At 40.4% G+C, this 22234-nt stretch overlaps 1 protein-coding gene across 1 annotated transcript; it reads left to right on the plus strand.

Annotated features, from left to right (window-relative positions):
* Positions 1-20835: 20835 nt before the first annotated feature.
* LOC142498507 (olfactory receptor 5AR1-like) lies at positions 20836-21936 on the plus strand. Its single transcript, XM_075606740.1, has one exon. It carries the CDS (start codon positions 20836-20838, stop codon positions 21793-21795), a length of 960 nt encoding a protein of 319 aa, XP_075462855.1. The 3' UTR covers positions 21796-21936.
* Positions 21937-22234: the final 298 nt, after the last annotated feature.

The following is a 22234-nucleotide window of genomic DNA, read 5'->3' on the forward strand; positions in this document are numbered from 1 at the left end:
AGGAATATCTGTGGAGCAGATTGTCATGCTCAGCCATCTCTACTCCCAGGTGTGCTTCTTTATGTGCACAGGTGTCTCTCCTCCAGTTGTTTTAATGTGAATTTGAGGGGATATACAGTATATATTACTTGGGACTCTGTCTCTCGCTTTCTCTCTGTCTCCCTCTCTCCTATCTCTCTCCAACCAACTTATTGACCTTCCTCCTGCACCTTTTAATTGTTTCCCAGCTTTTGTCTATCTCCAGAGTTTCCTTCGAGTAATCTTGGACCATATACTATAACCCCTCCCCCCAGCACAACACTGCATATGTAGCTAGGTCTATTTTATATTATGTATCAACTCTAGTATTGGGTAATGTCCTTCAATTATTTCTTCCCACATGAAATATCACTATATCCAGTAACCAACAAGTTTAAGCCATTTGCCCCAACTCCAGTAAAACTTCCTGTGACATCAAAACCCTTATCCCACACCAACTTACAGACTACAGAGAAGCCCAATGCTACATCCAACATGACAAAAATACACAGTAAAATACTTAGATATCTCTTGAAAAAGGGTCATTAAGTTTAACCCTTTGGCCACAGCCTTGTAACTTGCGAGCCACAACAAGGCAGACCCTGTTCGCAAGGCCTAACACTACCAGATAAAATACTAATATACCTCTATTAGGATTAAAATTCTCATTTACCTCTATTATAAGGGAGAAATACCACATTGGATATATATCCAGTAGAATGAAAGGACCTACTAACTTGGGAAGTAGGAAGGGACGGGCTTAAAACCTGGGAAGGAGGAGCCACTAACCTCCAGCAGCTGAAACAGCTGAGAATGGGTTAACAAAGCACAAAACCCCAGAAAGCTCTTTTTGGGAACCCATGTCTAGGTTTAGTAGTGAATGCTCATGTGCTTCACATATTACACCTAAAACAGCATGTTTACTATCTCTTGGAACAGCTAGCAGTGTAGGAAACTGGTGCTTCTATTATTATGAATTAACGTCATATATTTTGTTTGTATTTCAAGCACGGACAAGTTCATCAAGCAAAAAAGAAATGTGGGACACAATACTAATTGGTGTCAATGCGTGTGGGAATCGTGTCAGGTGACAAGGTGAATTGTAGCAAAAGATTTGACGATATTAGGGCAAAATTAAAAAAGAAAATACAAGACCAACGCGTGCATGCTTCTGGCACTGGAGGTGGCCCGCCACCACAACGTCTGATCTTAACTCCATTGGAGGAGCTGCTTTGGGGAAAATTACTTCCCGTCGTCGTGGAGGGTTTGGCCGGTGACAGAGACATCAAAATTTATCCCTCACAATTTCCACCAGGTGAGAAATCTTACTGTACTAGGCGTGTCGTTGCTTACAGTTATTTTACACATTTCCGCTGCTTTTTATACTGTCTTCCCAATATAAGCATACCTACATCTATATATGTATATGTCTGTTTCTCTATATATATATATATCTCAAAATAGACATATATGTTGTAGTCCTACTAAAAGCAGTAACTAATATACCACGTGACATTGCGTGGTCATTTACATGTGAATTCCAAAAATGCATTGCTGCAGTGGAAGCAATTGATGGTGGGCGAAGATGGGGAACAACAGGGTAGCACACATGTGTAACACATGCTAATGAGAAATTATTACTAGCTACTGGTACAGAACATAAATATGTATAATATTAATGTGTATATTATTTATTTAACTCCTACAAACACGACATTACTGCCTATTCTAATCATGCATCGAATATATTGCATGCAACGGCCTACAAAACATCACTTGCACTAACAAATGTCTAGTTGTTTATGAAAAGGTCCATTTTTGCTTTATGTCATATACAGACAGCATAATGAGGCACACGTAGCATATGTTATGTCATTGTGTTCATAACTTGCACACTTCAGACGACTATTTAGCTCCTCTACCATTGTGTTAAAGCAGCTGCAATGAATATGTCATCACAGCATACACGTCAACAGAGGGAGTGGGGTTCAGCACACACCCAAATTACAGGGTCATCTTACGGTCAACTTAGTTCCCACCATTTTCACCTGTTTGAAGTAATTGAAAGGTCTGGCTGATTAGGGTTTTTGGGGAAGGGAATACCGTTCTTACAACCTGACTAGCAAAACTGAAGGTAATCACACTCATTTGAAAGCTTAACTCTAGGTACTAAATCCCCCAACAAGTCATTAGTTATGAAACCGTACGTCACACATTCGTTCACTCATATCTATAGTTGAACTGATATCAACACCACATTATCACACACTGCATGTGTTGTGTTGTTGAGTGGCAGCCACATTCAGGCGTGCCACAGCTTCTATTAATGTACCACACATATCCTCTACCAAAAATTAATATTTTACCTATATGACCACCTTCATGATAACCATTGTGAATGTTCATCTCATGATAGTTATGTACATTATTATACTGATATGACTACACAACATATGATTTGTATGTACAAATTTAATCATTTTATCCTAACGCATTACTGCAGAAACATAGTATGTTGTATGTTACGGAACTCAAAAGTTCTAAGTACACAGGCATGTACATTGTTATTACAACTATTTATGTTCACTTTCACACACACATTTTCGGTTAAGGAACTGATGCTGTTAGTTACTCATAAATACAGAACATACAATAACTGTTTGTTCAATATTTACACATGTAAATGTACAACTGATGTTATTGTTATATATAGTTGCCCCTGGAGGACATGTGTCACCTGAGACGGAACAAGTGTCTTCACCTGGGTCATGCAGCTCAACACACCTAGAAGGTGAGTGTATGAGGTGGTGCCCATATAATATGTGCACTTCTATATGTTATGTTGTCATGTTCATTATTTGTTTTGCACATGTTCTTTAAATAGGATTACTTAGTGTCAGTGAAAATGAAGTTTTTTAAGACAACATGTATTGTGTTTGTGATGTTAAGTATCATGTAGGAGTTGTGAGTTTAGAGCAACTTTTCATTCATTCTTATTTCATACTGAGTCCAAACATTATTCGTAAGTCAAGGTAGTTTTTAATGTGACGTTATAAAACGTATGGAAACATTTTAGGTGTTACTTATCACACAGTATAATTACATAGTAAAACAGCAGAGATTAACATGCCATTTCATAATGTGTACATTTATTTTTAGCACATGATGATGATGATGCCGCCATAGACACCGAAATGCAATCAAGTGACAATGAAGAGGTTCCCATTGAAAGAGTTACACAGGCAAATCGTCCATCAAGTAACACATACGATGCAATAGTAGCTTCTGAGGGAAAAATTGTTGAAGCTGAAAATCGTCGCCATTCAGATCTGATGACAGTGCACGAAAGGATGATATCACTGCAGGAAGAAACGATATCACAATTGTCACATCTCCACAGAGTCTTCATTGAAGTGCCTAAACAATTGCAAAAAATAAACATGTCATTAGAAGCATTAGTTGATCAGCAAACCCAAGCTAATTACTTGAGAATGACTTCAGTACCAAATGTCAACTTTAACACATCACAGGAAGGATCTTTACATGGTGGTAATTTTTCACCCCATGCATCTGATGTTCATTCCCCAGGTCGGGGTGTTACCGGTAAAGTAGCAGAAAGTTCTGTGCATGTTCCTGACAACATCCTATCGCTGCCATCTGTAGAAATTCTGGAGCTGACACCTACAAAGGAGGCGGCAAAAACAAAAATGCACAAGCAGTTACTACTGACCAGTTTTTGGACACAAACCAAAAAACCCAAACATGAAACGGACCAACCATCAGTTGTGCACTGTGTACCAACTTGCTCACATGTGTCAGTGAGCACAAGCCCTTTCCGTGATCAGTCACTGGCCACAAGCCCTGCCCGTGAACAGTCACTGGCCACAAGCCCTGCCCGTGAACAGTCACTGGCCACAAGCCCTGCCCGTGAACAGTCACTGGCCACAAGCCCTGCCCGTGAACAGTCACTGGCCACAAGCCCTGCCCGTGAACAGTCACTGGCCACAAGCCCTGCCCATGTACAGTCACTGGCCACAAGCCCTGCCCGTGAACAGTCACTGGCCACAAGCCCTGCCCATGAACAGTCACTGGCCACAAGCCCTGCCCATGAACAGTCACTGGCCACAAGCCCTGCCCATGAACAGTCACTGGCCACAAGCCCTGCCCATGAACAGTCACTGGCCACAAGCCCTGCCCGTGAACAGTCACTGGCCACAAGCCCTGCTCGTGAAGAGTCACTGGCCACAAGCCCTGCCCGTGAACAGTCACTGGCCACAAGCCCTGCCCGTGAACAGTCACTGGCCACAAGCCCTGCCCCTGAACAGTCACTGGCCACAAGCCCTGCCAGTGAACAGTCCCTAGCCACAAGCCCTGCCCATGAAAAGTCACTGGCCACAAGCCCTGCCCGTGAGCAGTCACTGGCCACAAGCCCTGCCCATGAACAGTCACTGGCCACAAGCCCTGCCCGTGAACAGTCACTGGCCACAAGCCTTGCCCGTGAACAGTCACTGGCCACAAGCCCTGCCCGTGAACAGTCACTGGCCACAAGCCCTGCCTGTGAACAGTCACTGACCACAAGCCCTGCCCCTGAACAGTCACTGGCCACAAGCCCTGCCAGTGAACATTCACTGGCCACAAGCCCTGCCCGTGAGCAGTCACTGGCCACAATCCCTGCCAGTGAACAGTCACTGGACACAAGCCCTGCCCGTGAACAGTCACTGGCCACAAGCCCTGCCCGTGAACAGTCACTAGCCACAAGCCCTGCCCGTGAACAGACTGCATAACATGTAGCGATCACAAACACATTGTTTCCTATTACAATATAATATAGTAGAACCAGAAAGATTAGTACACATTGCTCACGGAATAAATATACGTACTTTCCTATCCCTTTAAACATATTAGCAACATGTTACCATAACTGTAACACACACCTGTTTTTTTATCATGCAACATCTAAAAAAAAAACGGGTCGACCACGTATGACGTGGGACCCATGTCATGTGTCAAGTCGTCCTTAAAAAGGATTACGGATGTAAGTCCCGCCCCCAAGTGACGTGCGCGCGTCAAAGCCTATTGGCTGTGTTGTTTTGTTATAGTTACGGTAACTGCACTGTGTCATGCGTGCGCGTCTGTGTTTGTGGGCGTGCACTGGGCGTTAGCCGAATGTTAATTGAGTGGGAGGAGTGTTTGCGTGCGCTTCACGCTGGCTTAACATGACGTCACACGTATTGCATTTGCGCATTGTGTTATCGGCCGTGCTTTCTGTCCACACACGTCTGTTTAAAAAGAATACAGATGTAGTCGTTTAGAACGAATGTAGTTTCGCCTTCATTGTATTAGAAAGAAATATTTTATGGTTAATGGTATTTACAACATGTATTGAACGCACAACGTACGCATTGTTTTGCGCATGCGCTAACACTTAGTCAACCCAGGCGTGAAGTGTGTGCGCACAGTAAGATGTGCGCGTACATTTTTAAGTATACAGCCAAAGTTAAGTTCATATACATAGTTATGCGTCCTACTAATTTAACAAACGAATACATAATCATGTATAGTTGTACTTCTAACATATAAGTGAGTGACGTGGGTATCTACACAATCATATAGAGATGTGTAACGCGTTGTCACGGATACATATATAGTAAGGTGCCATCTTTGACCATCATGTGTTTGCTGTATTTCAGAGATGTCGGGCAAGATACAATCGGATCAATGTATGATTTCAGAAGAGTCTAACTTTATATGAGATGATTGTGAGGAGGAGCCAACGACTACTATACTACATATGAAACTAATTTTATATTGCTTGCAGCGCTTATTAACAAACAATTAAAAATGTGATACCCTTATGCCTATATTGCATAAGCACTTAATTAACATAATGATGTTGCAAAAGAGTGCAGCTAGAAATTTTCTTGAGTGTTCTTTAATTACTACTAACATTTTATGGCATGGTGTGTTTTATATATAACAACCATTCCCACTCTGCTAACACATTTGTGTATTCTATTGTGTAATGGAACGTATGACTGTAATAATAATAATAATAATAGCATGTTCTTGTATAGCGCTACTAGTTGTACGCAGCGCTTTACAGAGACATTTTGCAGGCTGAGGTCCCTGCCCCGTGGACCTTACAATCTATTTTTTGGCGCCTGAGGCACAGGGAGATAAAGTGACTTGCCCAAGGTCACAAGGAGCCGACACCGGGAATTGAAGACTATAGCAGATTATTTTTATATTCAGTAGGGTTTTTTTTTGTTGTTGAGATTTTTAATGTCAATTTTATACCCAAAGGTTTCAGGTTAGTTTTGCTATACATCAGCCAATTCCATTAAGGTTATGTTTTAAATGCTGTTATCCTTTATGTGATATTGTTCACATGTAATAAAAGTGAACAAAAGGAGGGTGTTATTGCTGTTATTATTGCTGGCTGCCCCTGAAACCGAATGGCAAGGGCTGAGATTGTCAGCTCTTGGGTCTAATATTGTACCTTACTGTGTTGCCTATAATTTTTCCCTTTGATACTGTCCCCCATAGGGGTATAAGCTAGGAACTGTGTATGTGGGATTAACTGTGTAAGACCAGTGGGCTAGTTAATGCATTCTCTGTGTATTCCCTTTGCCTCATGGGACTGCAGCTGTCTGTGCGAGTTTATAAGTGGATTGCCTTGTATGGGTGGCCCCTTATGAGAAATAGCTGCAGAGCAGTCTCCTGGCACATGATAGAAGGGGATATTTTGGCCTGTCAGCAAGGTATTCTTAGCTGGTGTCTTAGAGAAGAGAAGGTTTTAGAACCCCACATGATAGGTACAAATGGTGGAGTGCAAGCTCTTGTGTCTACATGTTGGTTGTATGTGTTTTAAACCTGCAATGCATTGTGTTTGTCCTGTGATTTAAACCCAGGTTGGTGAATTAGCATGTGAATAAGCATTCCAATGCCCCAGCTCAGATATGGAGTGCTTGAAAGTGAACTGACCCTGTTATTTCCTATGTCATGTTCCATTAGCCCTTGAACTGTGAAATTTCTTGTGTGTCAGTTTTAGGGGGATATTTGGGTGGAAATATAATTAGTTTGGTTGCAGGAGTTGGGGGGTCCAAAGTGCTGGTAGTCATTTAATTTTCCGCAGCAAGCAGGCATGATTTGACGGTGCGCAGGGTGAATTACACCAGGGCTTCCCTGTGTCCCCCAAACTCCTTGATTTTGAGCCCAAATCCCCCCAAGTTATTTCCCTAATAAGTATAAGAATTTTTCTCATGGGAAAACCAATGGTCACCCCAGGTACATTTTAGATTTAATGTTGTATGATATGCTCTAAACAGACGATTTTAATCAGCGTCTATTGTGTGAAACTAATGCAATTCTTTGAGTGTCTCATGTCCAGGTGCAGTCCTTCTAATTAGATGAAGATAAAGGTGACGTAAAAGCGCTTTTCATCTAAAGTGGAGAGGCCTATTCCAGATTCTACCCAGTCAGAGTATTTTTCCTGGATCCATGTTACACAAGTGCACCCACAGTCGCATCAAAATTAAACCTCAATACAGAAGGGAAGGACTAAAGACACAGTTATTTTCAGTTGGTGTTTTGGGTCACAATAAAACCCGGCACTAACCAAAGAAGGAGAAAAGTTCATAGGCAGAAATCCGGACCTCAATATATGAACTTTGAACTTTTTAATAACCTTTTTCACAGGTTTTATTATTTTAATTACAATGTTTATTCTATTAGGTTTATATAAGTGGTGTTCACATTAAGATGATAGGGTAGTAACAGGAATATTTTGTTTAATAATATGTCTTTTGTTTTATTGTCCTGTGTATAGCATATATGCACACCTTTTTGTTATATAATGGAATCCTGGTATACAAATCCCACATCTTATGTGCAATGTAACCCAATGTACTATCCATACCCAATAAGTTGCACAACAGGAACACGAGAGTTATATTTAACCCCTTGGAAAAAGACAAGATGCTATAAGATATTTGTAGAACTATATATAAAAGAAACTGGTTACGAAGGGAGTAGAAATACGACTTTGCCCTAGGGAAGTTATTGACTCTGTGATAGAAGGATAGATAAAGTATTATCCTGCAACTAGACCAGGTTATGTTATTTGGGAAAGTGATTTTAGTGTTTAAAGGTAGAGATGAGGGTTGGGATTTGTTGGGACTTGGTGGTTAGATTATTTCACTGGGAGCGAAGCTAGTGGATGTTTTTGTATGTGTGTCTGTCCTACTCATTACTCTCTGTGTTATGAACAGCAAAACTTTGGTCCAGAAGTGTGTTGCAACCCCCCCACCGATGCTAAGTCTCTTTTTGGTGATGAAAATGTCAGCAGTCCCCCAGAAGAAGAGACCAAAAAAAAGAAATCAACTGGGCCGATACAATGGCCAGATAGGAATCAAGTTATGCACTATGGGACTATTTTTTTGGTCCAACAGGACTATGATATGGTTAACCGTTCTTTAAAAAGACTGTCTCTAAAGGATACGAGGGGGCTGAGAAGATTGGATATGAGGAAGGTGGGAAGGGTGTGTGTCAACCACAAGGAAAGGATCACAAGTCAGCCATTTTGACAATGGCAGCCATTTTGTCTGTTCCGATATTCTGAGTAAATGTAGTATGTAAGATGTATGTGTTGGGCAGTCGCTCCTAGGAAATATTAACCCACACCAACCCCCACTTATGCTCAGAAATAGAATTTAAATAATGTTCCCCCTACCTAAGCAAAGAATACGAAATTGAAAGGCATTAATTATTAAAAGTAGCTCAGTTAAGAGAGTTGCGGGAGGTCTAATACCTTTTTAGGAATGTATGATTTATATGCAAAAGGGGATTTCTTAGTAGTCAATATAGATGCCGTTTTTTAACGATACTAAAGATGCTATTTTAAGACTCAGTAGCAAATAGCAACAAATTAGAGCAATAGTATTGCAAAATTGTATGGCACTAGATTATCTGTTGGCAGCACAAGGAGGGGTTTGTAAGTTAGTACACTGGCGACACACTTTATTCGAGCTCGGCTAGTCCCACGAATTCGGGTATACCCGGGTGTATTGAGGTTTGTGACTGTTTTCTGCCCGAGTGCATTGGGTTATTTTCCATGCAGGGATTGAAGCATTTTATTCCCGCTGGCTGCAATACTGCACAGTATATATATATATACTGCATTACAATTCATGAATTTATGCCATCTGGTAGACACGCGAAGCATTGCAGCCTATTAAATCCTAATCATTATCATTTAACAGATCAGCCGCCCGTCAGCCAGGCATGAACCCAGGCTGGGAAGGCAAACGCAACGGGGCTTGTCAGAGGTGAGGAGCGGCGCATTCCAGGTATCTGCCAGGTACATACTGGGTATTTGCTCGAATAAAGTGTGTCGGTGCAGTAGGTAAAGAATGTTGTGTTTATATTGATGACCAATCAAAAAGTATACATCATGACATGGACACTCTACCAGAAATTCAATCTAGAATGCGAGAGGAACCAAAAGGGTTCGATTGGACATTTGGTCTTGGAAATTGGCTAGGTGCGTTGGGAATGAAAATTCTTTATGGAATCATGGCAATCGCAAGTTTATTACTTTGTGTGTATGTTAATTCAGATGGCTAAAAGTGTAATCAGCTCTATTTTTGCCAAAAGAAAGCTGCTTCTGCTTCTAGCTCTACAGTTATGTATATGTTTCCCACAATGAGAGCGAGAAATACCAATAGTCTTGGTACTCGTCAACCACCCATATGTTCATCTCTGATTATCAAACGAGATACCTAAAAGAGATAGGTTTCTGCATCCCCATGGTCTCTTAGAGGTTTCTCCCTTGGAGTTTTTCCTCTCCTGAGTGGTATGTAGAAGAATAAATGGGACTGGTCGATTGGATTGTTCTTCCAGAACAAAAGGAGGGATGTAAGGTTAAAAACTGTATCTGCCAGCTCTGTTCATTTCAGGGACTGAACAGGTTAAAATAAATATGTGTCAAAGCTTTGTTCTCTCAGAGACCAAATAGTAAAAGTATTCTAGCTGTGGACCAGCTGTCCCAGGATATCTATTACATAAGAAACAAGACCACTAGTCTTGTTTCTGACCCCATTAGTAGTTATTGACCTTTTATCCCTATTTCTACTAATTTAGGCCAGATGGTATATGTCATTTTAGATGTATGATCTATACATGGGAACTGAATTTGTAACAGATGTATGAAATTGACACACGATGTATTGTCCTTGCCTTTTGTATAAATATTCCTCTGTTAGCATATTAAAATAGAAGTGATAACTCAACCAACTTGTGTGCATTGAATTTTTGCTTCTCCGAGCTCGACCATCATATCTGAGACCAGAAGCATATAGCAGCTGCGTGATGAATCTCCCCGGGTCGAGTAGAAGAAGTTGCCTGCTCTAAGGTCTGGTCAGGTAGACTGGACCTAACAGAACCAGTCTCCCCTGCTTCAAACTCTCTGTGCCAGTCTGTGTCTTTACTCACTGAGCCACTCCTTCTCCCAATGTAAAGGACACTTACAACCAACTAGCCATTTATTGTTAAAAATCTCTTGTTACATGGGTATGTTGATAAAATGGTTTGGGACTGTAGCAAATAATGTTATTGGCAAGATGTTGTGGTCCCCTACAATGCATTATGTTAAGAATATTACATCAACATCATGTAATGAAGTACGTTTCTGTGTATATTTCATGTACCAAACTAAGTATAGTTTACTGTGTTCATTAAACTTTCTAAACATAAATAGTACAGTCAATATGATGATATAACCAACCATAATAAACCTGCTGTTATCATTTGTCGGTGTTATACATGGATCATAAACAAATTGATACAGACACAAACAGTTGTCTTAAAAAGTGTGCCTATGCTAATGTGCATGTGATTGACATTTATATTTTGAGAATACTTGTTCATTATCATCATGATAATGATGAAGTGACGTCAATGACATTCCAAATATATTAACAACATTGTGATTGTGGGTAATTATTAATGCAAAATTACAGTTACATTTTTGACACAATTGTGGTTTTGATTACAGTTTGACACTTGTTACATGTAGGTCACATCAACACACATGTGTGACTTATACATACACATGTGACAATGTTTAATTAATGTTGACAAATAATTTATAGCATTAATATTCACCTACATTGCTAAATATAAGATGTACTACGCATTGCTGTGATTACAGGCATTCATGCATGGAGTGTTATGATCAGTCAATTGCATCCGTGATTAATGAGCTCCCGTAAGTAAATAAATATCTACAGTTATCCCCTTCTCTCCAAACACCTGTATATTACATTAATGGAAATTATAAGGGAACATACATTAAATGTGATGAAATGGGAGTAATCATTTTATAATACAATGCACATTAAACCTCATTAGTAGCTAAATGCATGTACATGATACAGAAAGTACATGTATGTAACATTTATCGTTTACCAATATGTTGGATTTTTACTTCAAATAATTATACGAATATTGAGGTAGGCACATCTTATGACAGATGTCAGCAAATATACATACCATGATCAGTCATACTGGAGATATACCTATAATGCAATGGAACAATATATAAATTGCAAACATTGACATGCCATCTTCAGTACCGTAAGCAACACAGCAAAGTGTGTATTTGGTGTTAAATGTGCAACACCATGTACTGCACCGACACACTTTATTCGAGCAAATACCCAGTATGTACCTGGCAGATACCTGGAATGCGCCGCTCCTCACCTCTGACAAGCCCCGTTGTGTTTGCCTTCCCAGCCTGGGTTCATGCCTGGCTGACGGGCGGCTGATCTGTTAAATGATAATGATTAGGATTTAATAGGCTGCAATGCTTCGCGTGTCTACCAGATGGCATAAATTCATGAATTGTAATGCAGTCTATATATATATATATACTGTGCAGTATTGCAGCCAGCGGGAATAAAATGCTTCAATCCCTGCCTGGAAAATACCTCAATGCACTCGGGCAGAAAACAGTCACAAACCTCAATACACCCAGGTATACCCGAATTCGTGGGACAAGCCAAGCTCGAATAAAGTGTGTCGCCAGTGTATATTGTATCACATTCTAAATGTAAACCAGCCTGGTGTACACATCATATGGATGTACATGTTACACTGCAACAATAACATTGTATGTAAGCATACTGCAAGAATGAATGACTATGGCCATACTATGTGTATTGTGTTTGCATAAGGAACAACACAATGCTAAAATATTACTGCTTTGTTACCCCAGTTGTATTCACATACACACAACTAATTTAAAATGGAAGAGGGATTATATAACCTGTGCAACAATAACATACCGGTGCCACATCCCTTTGTGCACACAGCAGAGAAAAGAAAGGTGTGCAACCCATATTCATCTGTGTCCTAACAGAAGGTTATGTAAAAAACAATTAGTGTTAATATTACATAATTAATATATAAAAGTAGTACTATGAAAATATATGTTTTTACTTACAAGAAAAAAAGGAATTTATGACATTCTGGCGTGTCTGGCCACCACTGGCTGTTTGTTCATTTTCAGCAGCTACATGGGTGGGATGCTCCTCTACCAAAGCGTCAGGTAGGTCTGATTGTACATTATGTGTGAGTGCCACATTGTGCAAAATGCAACAGGCAATTATAATATCAGACACTTTCTGAGGCTTGTATAGAAGAGCCCCACCAGTTCTGTCGAGACACCTAAATCTGGTCTTGAGTAGGCCAAATGTCCTCTCTATAACAGATCTTGTAGATATATGGGCTGCATTGTACCTCTCCTCTGCTTCAGTTTGAGGGTTTAGCACCGGAGTCAAGAGCCACGGCCTAATTCCGTATCCTGAGTCACCTATAATCAATGGAGCACACATAAGCTTACATTAGTTATAAGATTCTACAATGAAAACATTCGTAAACAAATATGTGTTTTGTGTTACAACATCCAAATATGTACTCACCCAGCAGCCAACCATGTCCAAAATGTCCCTCTTCGAAAGCATGGAAGACTGAAGCGTTCCTCAGGATAGAGGAATCGTGACTGGAACCAGGGAATTTGGGTACCACATGCATTATCCTCATCGTGGCATCACATACCACCTGTACATTAAGTGAATGGTAGTGCTTACGATTGCGGTAAACATGCTCACTCTGACTAGGTGCAATCAAAGCAACATGTGTGCAATCGATTGCACCCAGCACACATGGTATCCCTGCTATGTGATAAAAGCCATTCCTGACTTCCAGCCACTCTGTCGCCTCTGTAGGAAAATGAATATAATTCCTAGCGCGTCTATTGAGTGCATAGAGAAACTGGGTAAAGGCCCGCGAGAATGTAGATTGCGAGACCCCGCCCACTATGCCCACAGTTGTCTGGAATGACGCGGAAGCAAGATAATGTAATGAGCACAGCATTTTAACAAGCCCAGGGACTGCACGACCTCTGGCTGTCAAAAAATCTAAATCTCCCCTTATCTCTTCATAAAGAGATAAGTTTGCTGCTGAACTCAAACGATAGCGACTTACTATCTCCTCCTCACTCATCCCATCTAACAGGGTTCTCTCCCTGTACACACGCGGACGAGGCACAACTTGTCTCCTCTGTCTTCTCCTTTGATCTCCTGTCCCTCTACCTGTCCCTCGGCCTGTCCCTCTCCCTGTCCCTGTCGTATCCGCGTGCCTGTCCCTGTCACTGTCCCTGGCTCTGTCCCTCCCTTGCCCTATGTCATTCTCTTCATCAGCAAGCATGTCATGAAAAAGAATGTTCCTCCGTCTCCTAAACAATCGCAACATTTTGAAATGAGTAGCTGTGAATGAGCAGGTAATGGGCGTCCTTTAAATAGGTATGTGATGATGTCAGGTGACATAGTAAAAAGCAAGGTGTTACATTAACATATTAAAGTACTTGGCTAACAAGCTGTCTCCATTTGATCAAAGAATTATTTGTTCTGTGTATTCAGCAGGCAATCATGATATTTGCCAATGATGTAACGTGAAGCTTTGTACAAACATTGTTTGAAAATTATTAGTGTAATGTGCAATGCATGTAACACTTCTGAACGCAACAGTCAGTCATGTAAATAGACAAAAAGCCTGAGATTGACGTGGAAAATGTTTTCTGCAACATGTGTAATTAGCCATGTTATTGACACATGTTCACAACAATGAATTCTCGGGTGCATATGCGTACATTTATGTAATGAGGATAGTTGCTATAGAATCAGTTTGAAATGTGTCACAATGATTAATTACTGTACATGTGTGTAAAAGTTAGGTTGAAGTGCTTGTAATGCAACGGTTACAATGTGAATATGCAATGTGATTGAGTGTCCAATAAGTGACGTCATGAAAAAAGGGAGGACCCAAAGTACATGTAAACATGAGAAGAAAGATGTACATGAACGTTTAAAGATGCGTTACACATTACAAGCATTGTGTAATGTAAAGCAACATGAATATACGGTGGATGTATTAGATGTGTGACATGTGTAACATCATATAAAGAATTGTCGCTCAGTTCAGTAAAATGTGTGATATGATGTGAGGTTCTCCTTTAAGAGTTGAGTATAGGAGTTTCCCTTGACACATCATCACATGATGAGTAATGTGACACGCAAATGATGAAAACATATAAAAGTACAATGTAAATCAAATAATACACGTCAGGTGTGACACAATGCAGTGAATGCCCCCCACACTGTAATGCTAATCACATTTGTATTGTGAGCAATCGAACGTAAACAGTACTATAATGTTATACGTCCCCGCTCCATTGACTCCATTGATGTACAGATAATTTTTTTTTTCTAAGTGCCGTTCCGGCAGCTTTAGCGATTGTTCTCCCCTCCAACTTGCCAACTTTGGTTGGCGGGAGAAATTGGCCATAACATCTCAATTTCTTAGTGCCGATCAGCCCCGATAAGCTGATTTTGCTACTTGAATACAGCCGATTTAAAAAAGTGGCGATAAGTGCCGAAAACAGGCTTATCGGCAGCAGACTGGCCATAACAAAATTATCGGCTACGAAACCTGCCGAAATCAAGCACATATCGGCGCTTACTGAATCTCAAACCCAATTTTGCCTATAAAATGGCAAAGATATATAGTAAAGGACGTATTGCAATTTAGAAACTCCTTAATAAAATGTTTTTTTGCGTTAGATTCCGATTTTACATATTTGGTACTGTGGATATACCTACACTATGGTCCTACACTACAGTATGTCCACAGTACCAAATATGTAAAATCGGAATCTAACTCAAACAAACATTTTATTAAGGAGTTTCTAAATTGCAATACGTCCTTTACTATATATCTTTTAAGATGTGGCTGTAACAAAATGTATGTAGGACGCACAATTAGACCTGTTAAAACTCGCATAGCAGAACATGTAAGACTTATCAAAAGAAATGATACTACCCACCCTGTCCCTAGACACTTCTCTAGATGCCCAAAAGGAGGTATAAATAATTTCTCCTATACTGCTATTGAGCATATACCTTGTCATGCTAGAGGAGGACATAGGGAAGGTGTATTGAATAAACAAGAAATGTACTGGGTGTACACCCTGAACACACTCCATCCGGCCGGAATCAACCAAGACTGGGAGCTCAAGCACTTCGTGGTGGGGTGATGGCCCAGTATGAAAGGTGTTCATGGTGTGCTTACTGTCCAAATTATGTCTATTTGGGTATCATTACCCATTATAGAAAAATCATTAATATAATGTTAATTCAAAATATCCACACTGTGTATTATAACATTTATTAAGTTTTGAGAATTAATTCTATGTTACATTATTCATTTATTTCTATGATTATGTAAGTTACAATTCCTATCCACTTTCTTTCAGATCGAATTAATTAATTAATTAATTATTATACAATTTATTAATGTTTTATTTATACCAGTATTTGAACATAATGCTTTGTATGATTTTGATTTTAATTTTATACAGCATTAGGCTGTCATTTTAACATTGTTAACAATGTATGCAATATTTGCATCTCTGTATGTCCCTTCATGTATAGAGCGATGTGATATAAACAGTCCTATAGTATAGCGAATCACCTAATTGATTTCCACAGTGGTAGATTTATCTGACCTTAGAAATGATTGGCTGTTGATCTAACTCTCTCCCTATATAAACTGGGACATTGTGCATGAACAGCACTCTTTGAAAAAGTCCTGGCTTGGACGAAACGCGTAAGAGTGTTCATGCTGTTGTACATTGCTGGTTACTAATAAAGTTTTTTATATTCATACAACGGGCTGAGTGAAGGTGCTGTGAACCTCGGAAGCAATCTCCATTTTTTTCACCAGTGACGTCATATCCGGTTGGGGCACGCAGACGCCAGCAAGCAGAATCCTAGCACACAGATCCTCCAGGATCAAGCTTGCAGCCGCAAACAGGAACGGCTTTCAAGGGACCTCCACGCGATACACAGGGGAGACAGGTGAGGATATATTGGTAGCCGGGCCGTGATTTACTTGGGGGCGCCCCCTTGGGAGGTGTCCCCTTGTACCTCTAACCGGTTTTCCAGTACCCCACTCCCCTTGTTAGTATCGGAGATACCCCAATATTGCCTTATTACCTGCATCACCTGTATACCGGCGTCAAACCTTCTTTCCTAAAACACACTCCATAGTGCCTGGTAGTGGCTTCGATAATTGGGGTTACCCTATTTTTCCAAGCCATACGATACAACCGGATATGCTCCAACACAGCAGACAGAGACCAGCGGATTAAAGCCTTGAGATCAGATTTTATAAACCGGGGATATAACCACAGAATTGTAGACCAGCAAATTCACAAAGCAACCAGAATACCAAGAAGTGATCTCCTTGAATACAAACAGAAAGAGACAAGCGACAGGGTACCTTTGGTGGTCACATATAACCCACACCTACTGTAGGAGCCCTACGCAAGATCGCCAGGGAACTACAACCCATCCTCCAGGAAGATACAAGACTGCAACAGGTCTTCCCTGAAGCACCCTTATTATCATACAGACAACCTCATAATCTCAAGAATATTATGGTGAGGAGTAAAGTATTCAGCAGTACAACTGAATGCGGGACGAAACCATGCCAGGACGCAAGATGCAAAACCTGCGCAATGCTCTACACAGCGGACACAATAGAAATACCACACAGGAATCGGGAATACAAAATCAGAGCAAGGTTCACCTGTTCCTCCAGAAATGTCGTGTACCTTATCATGTGCATGAAATGCCCAGGGGGCTGCTAATACATAGGTGAGACGGGGCAGGGGCTAAACAACAGAATGATCCTGCATAGCCACAGCATCACACGCGGTACAAGAGACAGTCCTGTCGGCGAACATTTCTCTGACTATGGCCATAAGATGAACGATCCGAGGATTGCCATACTCAAAGGTAATCTTAAAATACCGAAAGAGAGACGGATGCATGAATACAAATTTATGCAACTGTTCGGGACACTTAGCGGTGGCCTAAACAGAGATCAAAATTTTACGAGTCATTACTGACACAAGTGAACGCTCTTCCCATGAGCGCTAAAGGCCATGTCTGTACATACTGTGCTATATGTATGCACACACAGCTGTCTCTTACACATACAAATACTCGTTTTTCCATCTCTATACACCAATAGGGACCACATAGTATGTACACACACTTTTAGTTATGCTACAATCTCTCACATTTCCACACCTACTCACACCATTTATATTAACTCCAACTCCACACACACCTTTTGTAAAGCACTGTATACACTGTGGGCTCTCCATTCATTTATATTCACACAGATACACACACACACTCTTACATCACTAACTTTCAGGAAACATTTAACACCTCTAGCCATAAATCACATCCACACACGGGGAGGGACGAGCACAGATAACATTCCAAGAGACACTGTTTTTAAGTATTCCCTTTGCTTACTTCATTCATTGTAACATCGCCGGAAGAAGAGATCAGTGTATCTCGAAAGCTCGCACAAATACAAGCATTTCGTTAGCCACAGAACGGTATCGTCTATTTATTTTTTGATTATTGAAGCTCGGCTAACACGGTACTGATACCATATATATATTGTGGGGGCTCAGGGGTTCCCAAAAAGAGCTTCTGGGGTTTTGTGTTTTGTTAACCCGCACCATCTTACCCTTGTCTTATCATGCTGAAAGCCGTCTGGTTTTTCTCCACATACTTGGACATCAAGTTTCCTGGGCATGTATTATTTCCAAGTAACACATTTTAAATAAATAAAACCAGCGAAAATAAACCAACCTCATCTTGAGAATTACAAAATCTCCCCTAGCCTCTCTTCCAGCACTTCTAGAAGGTTGAGTGTTAAAGGCCATCTCCTGCCCACACTTGCTGTTCCCACTCATCGCCTCTTGACCATTTGCCAAATCACAAACTACTTTGTCCAATCCTCCATTACTTCAAGCTTTAGAAAGAAAGAACATTAATTCCCTCAATCTCTCTTATAACCAGTTATCCCCTCGCTGATAAGAGTCACATCTTACTTTAAGTCCTGAAGCTACCCTGCTATAGAAACCATGCCCGGTTCACTCTCAGTCATACACTAGCATGCAGGCTAAGGAGACCACAATTTCTGCCTACTGTATGTTAAGATGCCCAGCACGCTGTTAACTCCTAACAGCCTTTTCTTGCCTGAGTTACATCACAAAACTTAGTAACTCCACCCTTTGACCACCAGTCCACCAATCCACTCACTGCCCCCCCTCCCCATGACAACTAGCTCTGCCACTCTACTTCCTCTTGTCATGCACACTTTCCACTCTACTTTGTCAGGTATAACCATCCAGGGCCACAAGGGCTTACTATACGACAACTGAGTTTCACAGAGATGAGATATTTATTAGATTTGCTGTTTAATACATAATTATAAACTAAGTTTAGTAAGACTCATGTTTTATAGACAGTGTGTTGGTGTGTTATAAAGTGACCGTTGTCCTGTTGACCAGCGTGGAATATCTGGAAAGGAAATAAAGATCACGATTTTTATATCTGTAATTTTTATTATTGAGCCAGTAAAAATGTAGGACATTATCTAAGTTTGATGAAGTCTTCATGACAAATAGTCAGCAAGACAGAATATTTGTAATATCTGAATGCTCCTCTGGTTGACATACTAGAACTTGTAGACTTACATGGTCGTTTAAAGGAAATTTCAATAACCAACATGTAACCCCACAAATATGAATGTTGTATGCTAGGCCTCACTCTGGGTTGCTTTGGGGATCCAGACGTCATGCAGGGGTGTTTAAGAAGGAGGGACTATTCCAGAATGTTAGGTTCCAGAAGGACTTGAGGAGAGGTGCATCAGGGAGAGTAGATAAGTAATGTTTCTAGAGTAATAGTATAGCCCAGGCCCCCCTGTTTATTATGTTATAGATAGGGACAGTACCCATTAAGTTAGGATCCCTGAAAGATGGAAAGAACCTGGAATAAGTAATAAGAAGGATTATGACACGTCATAGAGGGCCATTGGAAGGATGGCTGTCGAGTGCCGGCGGATCAGCTCTAAAGGTGGATTGGCACTAATATTCCTCATCAGTCTGTATGGAAGTGGCAGTTACCAAACAGGTACAAGGTATTGGGTCAAGTAAGAAAAAATCCATCAAGATTTATAGCGAGTATGGTTCCGAAGCAACAAGGGGGGACCGGTCCCACATTTACTCAGAGCAACTAAGTGAAATTATTGGATAGCGATGCAAGAACTGTATTCATGTGTCTGTTATAAAATACAGTACAACGTTATTAATGTGTATGAGTGGTCCCTGTCCATGGGGACACGAATGAATGACTGTTGTACTCCAAAAGTTCCTCGTCAAGGTAGCCCATGCAGAGTAGTCATTCCCTATGTAATCTCACTAGAAGCAGGGCAGTGAAGTCACATACAGTATAAAAGGTTTACTTGTAATCAAATAATTTAAAGTATTAATGTATTATCACTGACGTTTCTGGACAAAATATTTTTGTGGAGACCAGATGATCATTTTTGAGACTCTACAATACTGAAAATGTTAATCATGCAGGAAGATCCCCTGTGCAGAATTTTTTTTACAGAACTATCTCAAAACTCAAATTATCCAAATTTTTTAATGAGGCTCCTGGGATATTTCCCCATAGGTATTTCTCATTCTTTCTCATTATAATGTTCACATAAAAACTGAGTGTTCCAGAGGATTAAAGCAATGGTCATAGTGTGCAGCCACTTCATAGCTCCATCACGATCATCCGATGTATCTAATGACCTGAAGCCAAAGATTCAGCAGCAATGACTGGCATAGGTAAGAAATTCATTTTAGAGTAATGTACTCCCTTTCTTTACACAATTTCTTTTGTTTTGTGAGTGTGAGGGGAGAGAAAAACATTCCCTTGCAATATTCTCCATGACCAAACTTCTGCCTATAAGTCTCACATAGATCCTGCACTGTAGTCTACTGTTCACCCTGACAAAATGTTGTCACCTATGTTCAAGACCTATTTCTCAATCAACCCCTGTCCCTCCTCTATCTTTCATATAACCCAAAGTGTGGCTTCCACCCATGCTTAATGGAGGGATTAATTTTTTTCTGCTTCCACAGACCTTATGTTTAGATATAAATAATATTACTCTATGTTCCTTCCTTTATATGCATAAGGTGACTATTCTGTATTAGAATTTGGTGACATGTACTGTATAACAATTACCAAACACAATATCTCCAATTACTTATTAACTTTAACATGCAGTTGTACCTGTGCCCAATTACCAGAGCACTTGTATATAGAAAGAAAAATGGAAGGAGGAAATCAGACATCGGTTACAGAATTCATTCTCCTAGGACTTACTAGCATCCCCCACTTAAAGATGTTCTTCTTTATCATATTTTTTATATTCTTTCTGTTCAATTTGTTGGGGAATATCTGCATCTTAACAGTGGTTATTATTGACCTGCACCTTCACATCCCAATGTATTTCTTTTTGGGTAATCTCTCTTTTTTGGACATTTTCTACTCATCCGCCATAGTCCCCAAGATGCTGGCTGGTTTATTGATTGAAGACAACAGAATATCATTTCAGAGCTGCATTTCCCAAATGTTCTTCTATCATTTCTTGGGATGCACAGATGCTCTGATTCTCACCTCCATGTCTTATGATAGGTACGTTGCTATCTGCAATCCACTGCGTTATAATGTCCTCATGGCAAAGAGCGTTTGCATCCTTTTGGCATCTAGCTGCTGGGTCATTGGCTTTGTCTACTCATTAATACACCCTATATTAGCATCCAAGTTGCCTTTCTGCAAGCTTAACCAGATCAACCACATCTCCTGTGAAATTAAACCACTTCTAAAATTGGCCTGTGCTGATACCTACCTCAATGAAAGCCTGGTAACCATTATCTCTGGATTTCTTGCTGTAAGCACCTTTTTGTTTATTTTCATCACCTACGTCTTCATCTGCACCCACCTCCTGAACATCCGCTCCTCCCAAGGCAGACGCAAAGCTTTTTCCGCCTGCACCTCACACCTAACGGTTGTGCTTCTGTACTATGTGGCAGGCTTCTCTGCCTACTTGGGACCAGCAAGAGAAGATTCACAAGAGCAGAGCAAACGGGCGGCTGTACTGATAACAGTCATTACCCCAGCCTTAAATCCTCTTATTTACTCACTGAGAAACAAACAGGTGAAAGATGCTCTGAAGAAAATATTTTTGGGAAAACAGGTTTTACAAAGGATAACCGATCAAGGACCTTGAGAGGTTCAAAAGTTTGTATCATATCAATAGAAGGTCCAATACAAGGTATCATACTAAACTCTTCCTCCTTTGTTACTACATAGAATTCAATGGCACTGTTGATGTCAAATATTACAATATTTTCCACCATAACGCACTAGAGGGGACAATGAAGCTTGATATTGTACAATGCAACTGTACTGAAACTTGTCGTTCGTAGCAGTCATAAATATTGAATTAGGTGAAATTTAACTTTGCCGTTGGATTTCAATGTATGTCAAAATCAGCAGCATTAGTAACTTGCAAAAGTCATCAGAGGAAAAAGCATACACAAGTAATGATTTTTTGCTTAGAAAGTTTCTATAAAAGCAACCTATACAAAACACTGTTCAGAAGGATTGGCTTAATGTAAGGAAGTCCGCCCAGTCCTCAAAGAGTATATGCGACTGACTATCCATTA

The sequence above is a fragment of the Ascaphus truei genome, chromosome 7, assembly GCF_040206685.1.
Source record: "Ascaphus truei isolate aAscTru1 chromosome 7, aAscTru1.hap1, whole genome shotgun sequence".
Lineage (NCBI taxonomy): Eukaryota > Metazoa > Chordata > Amphibia > Anura > Ascaphidae > Ascaphus > Ascaphus truei.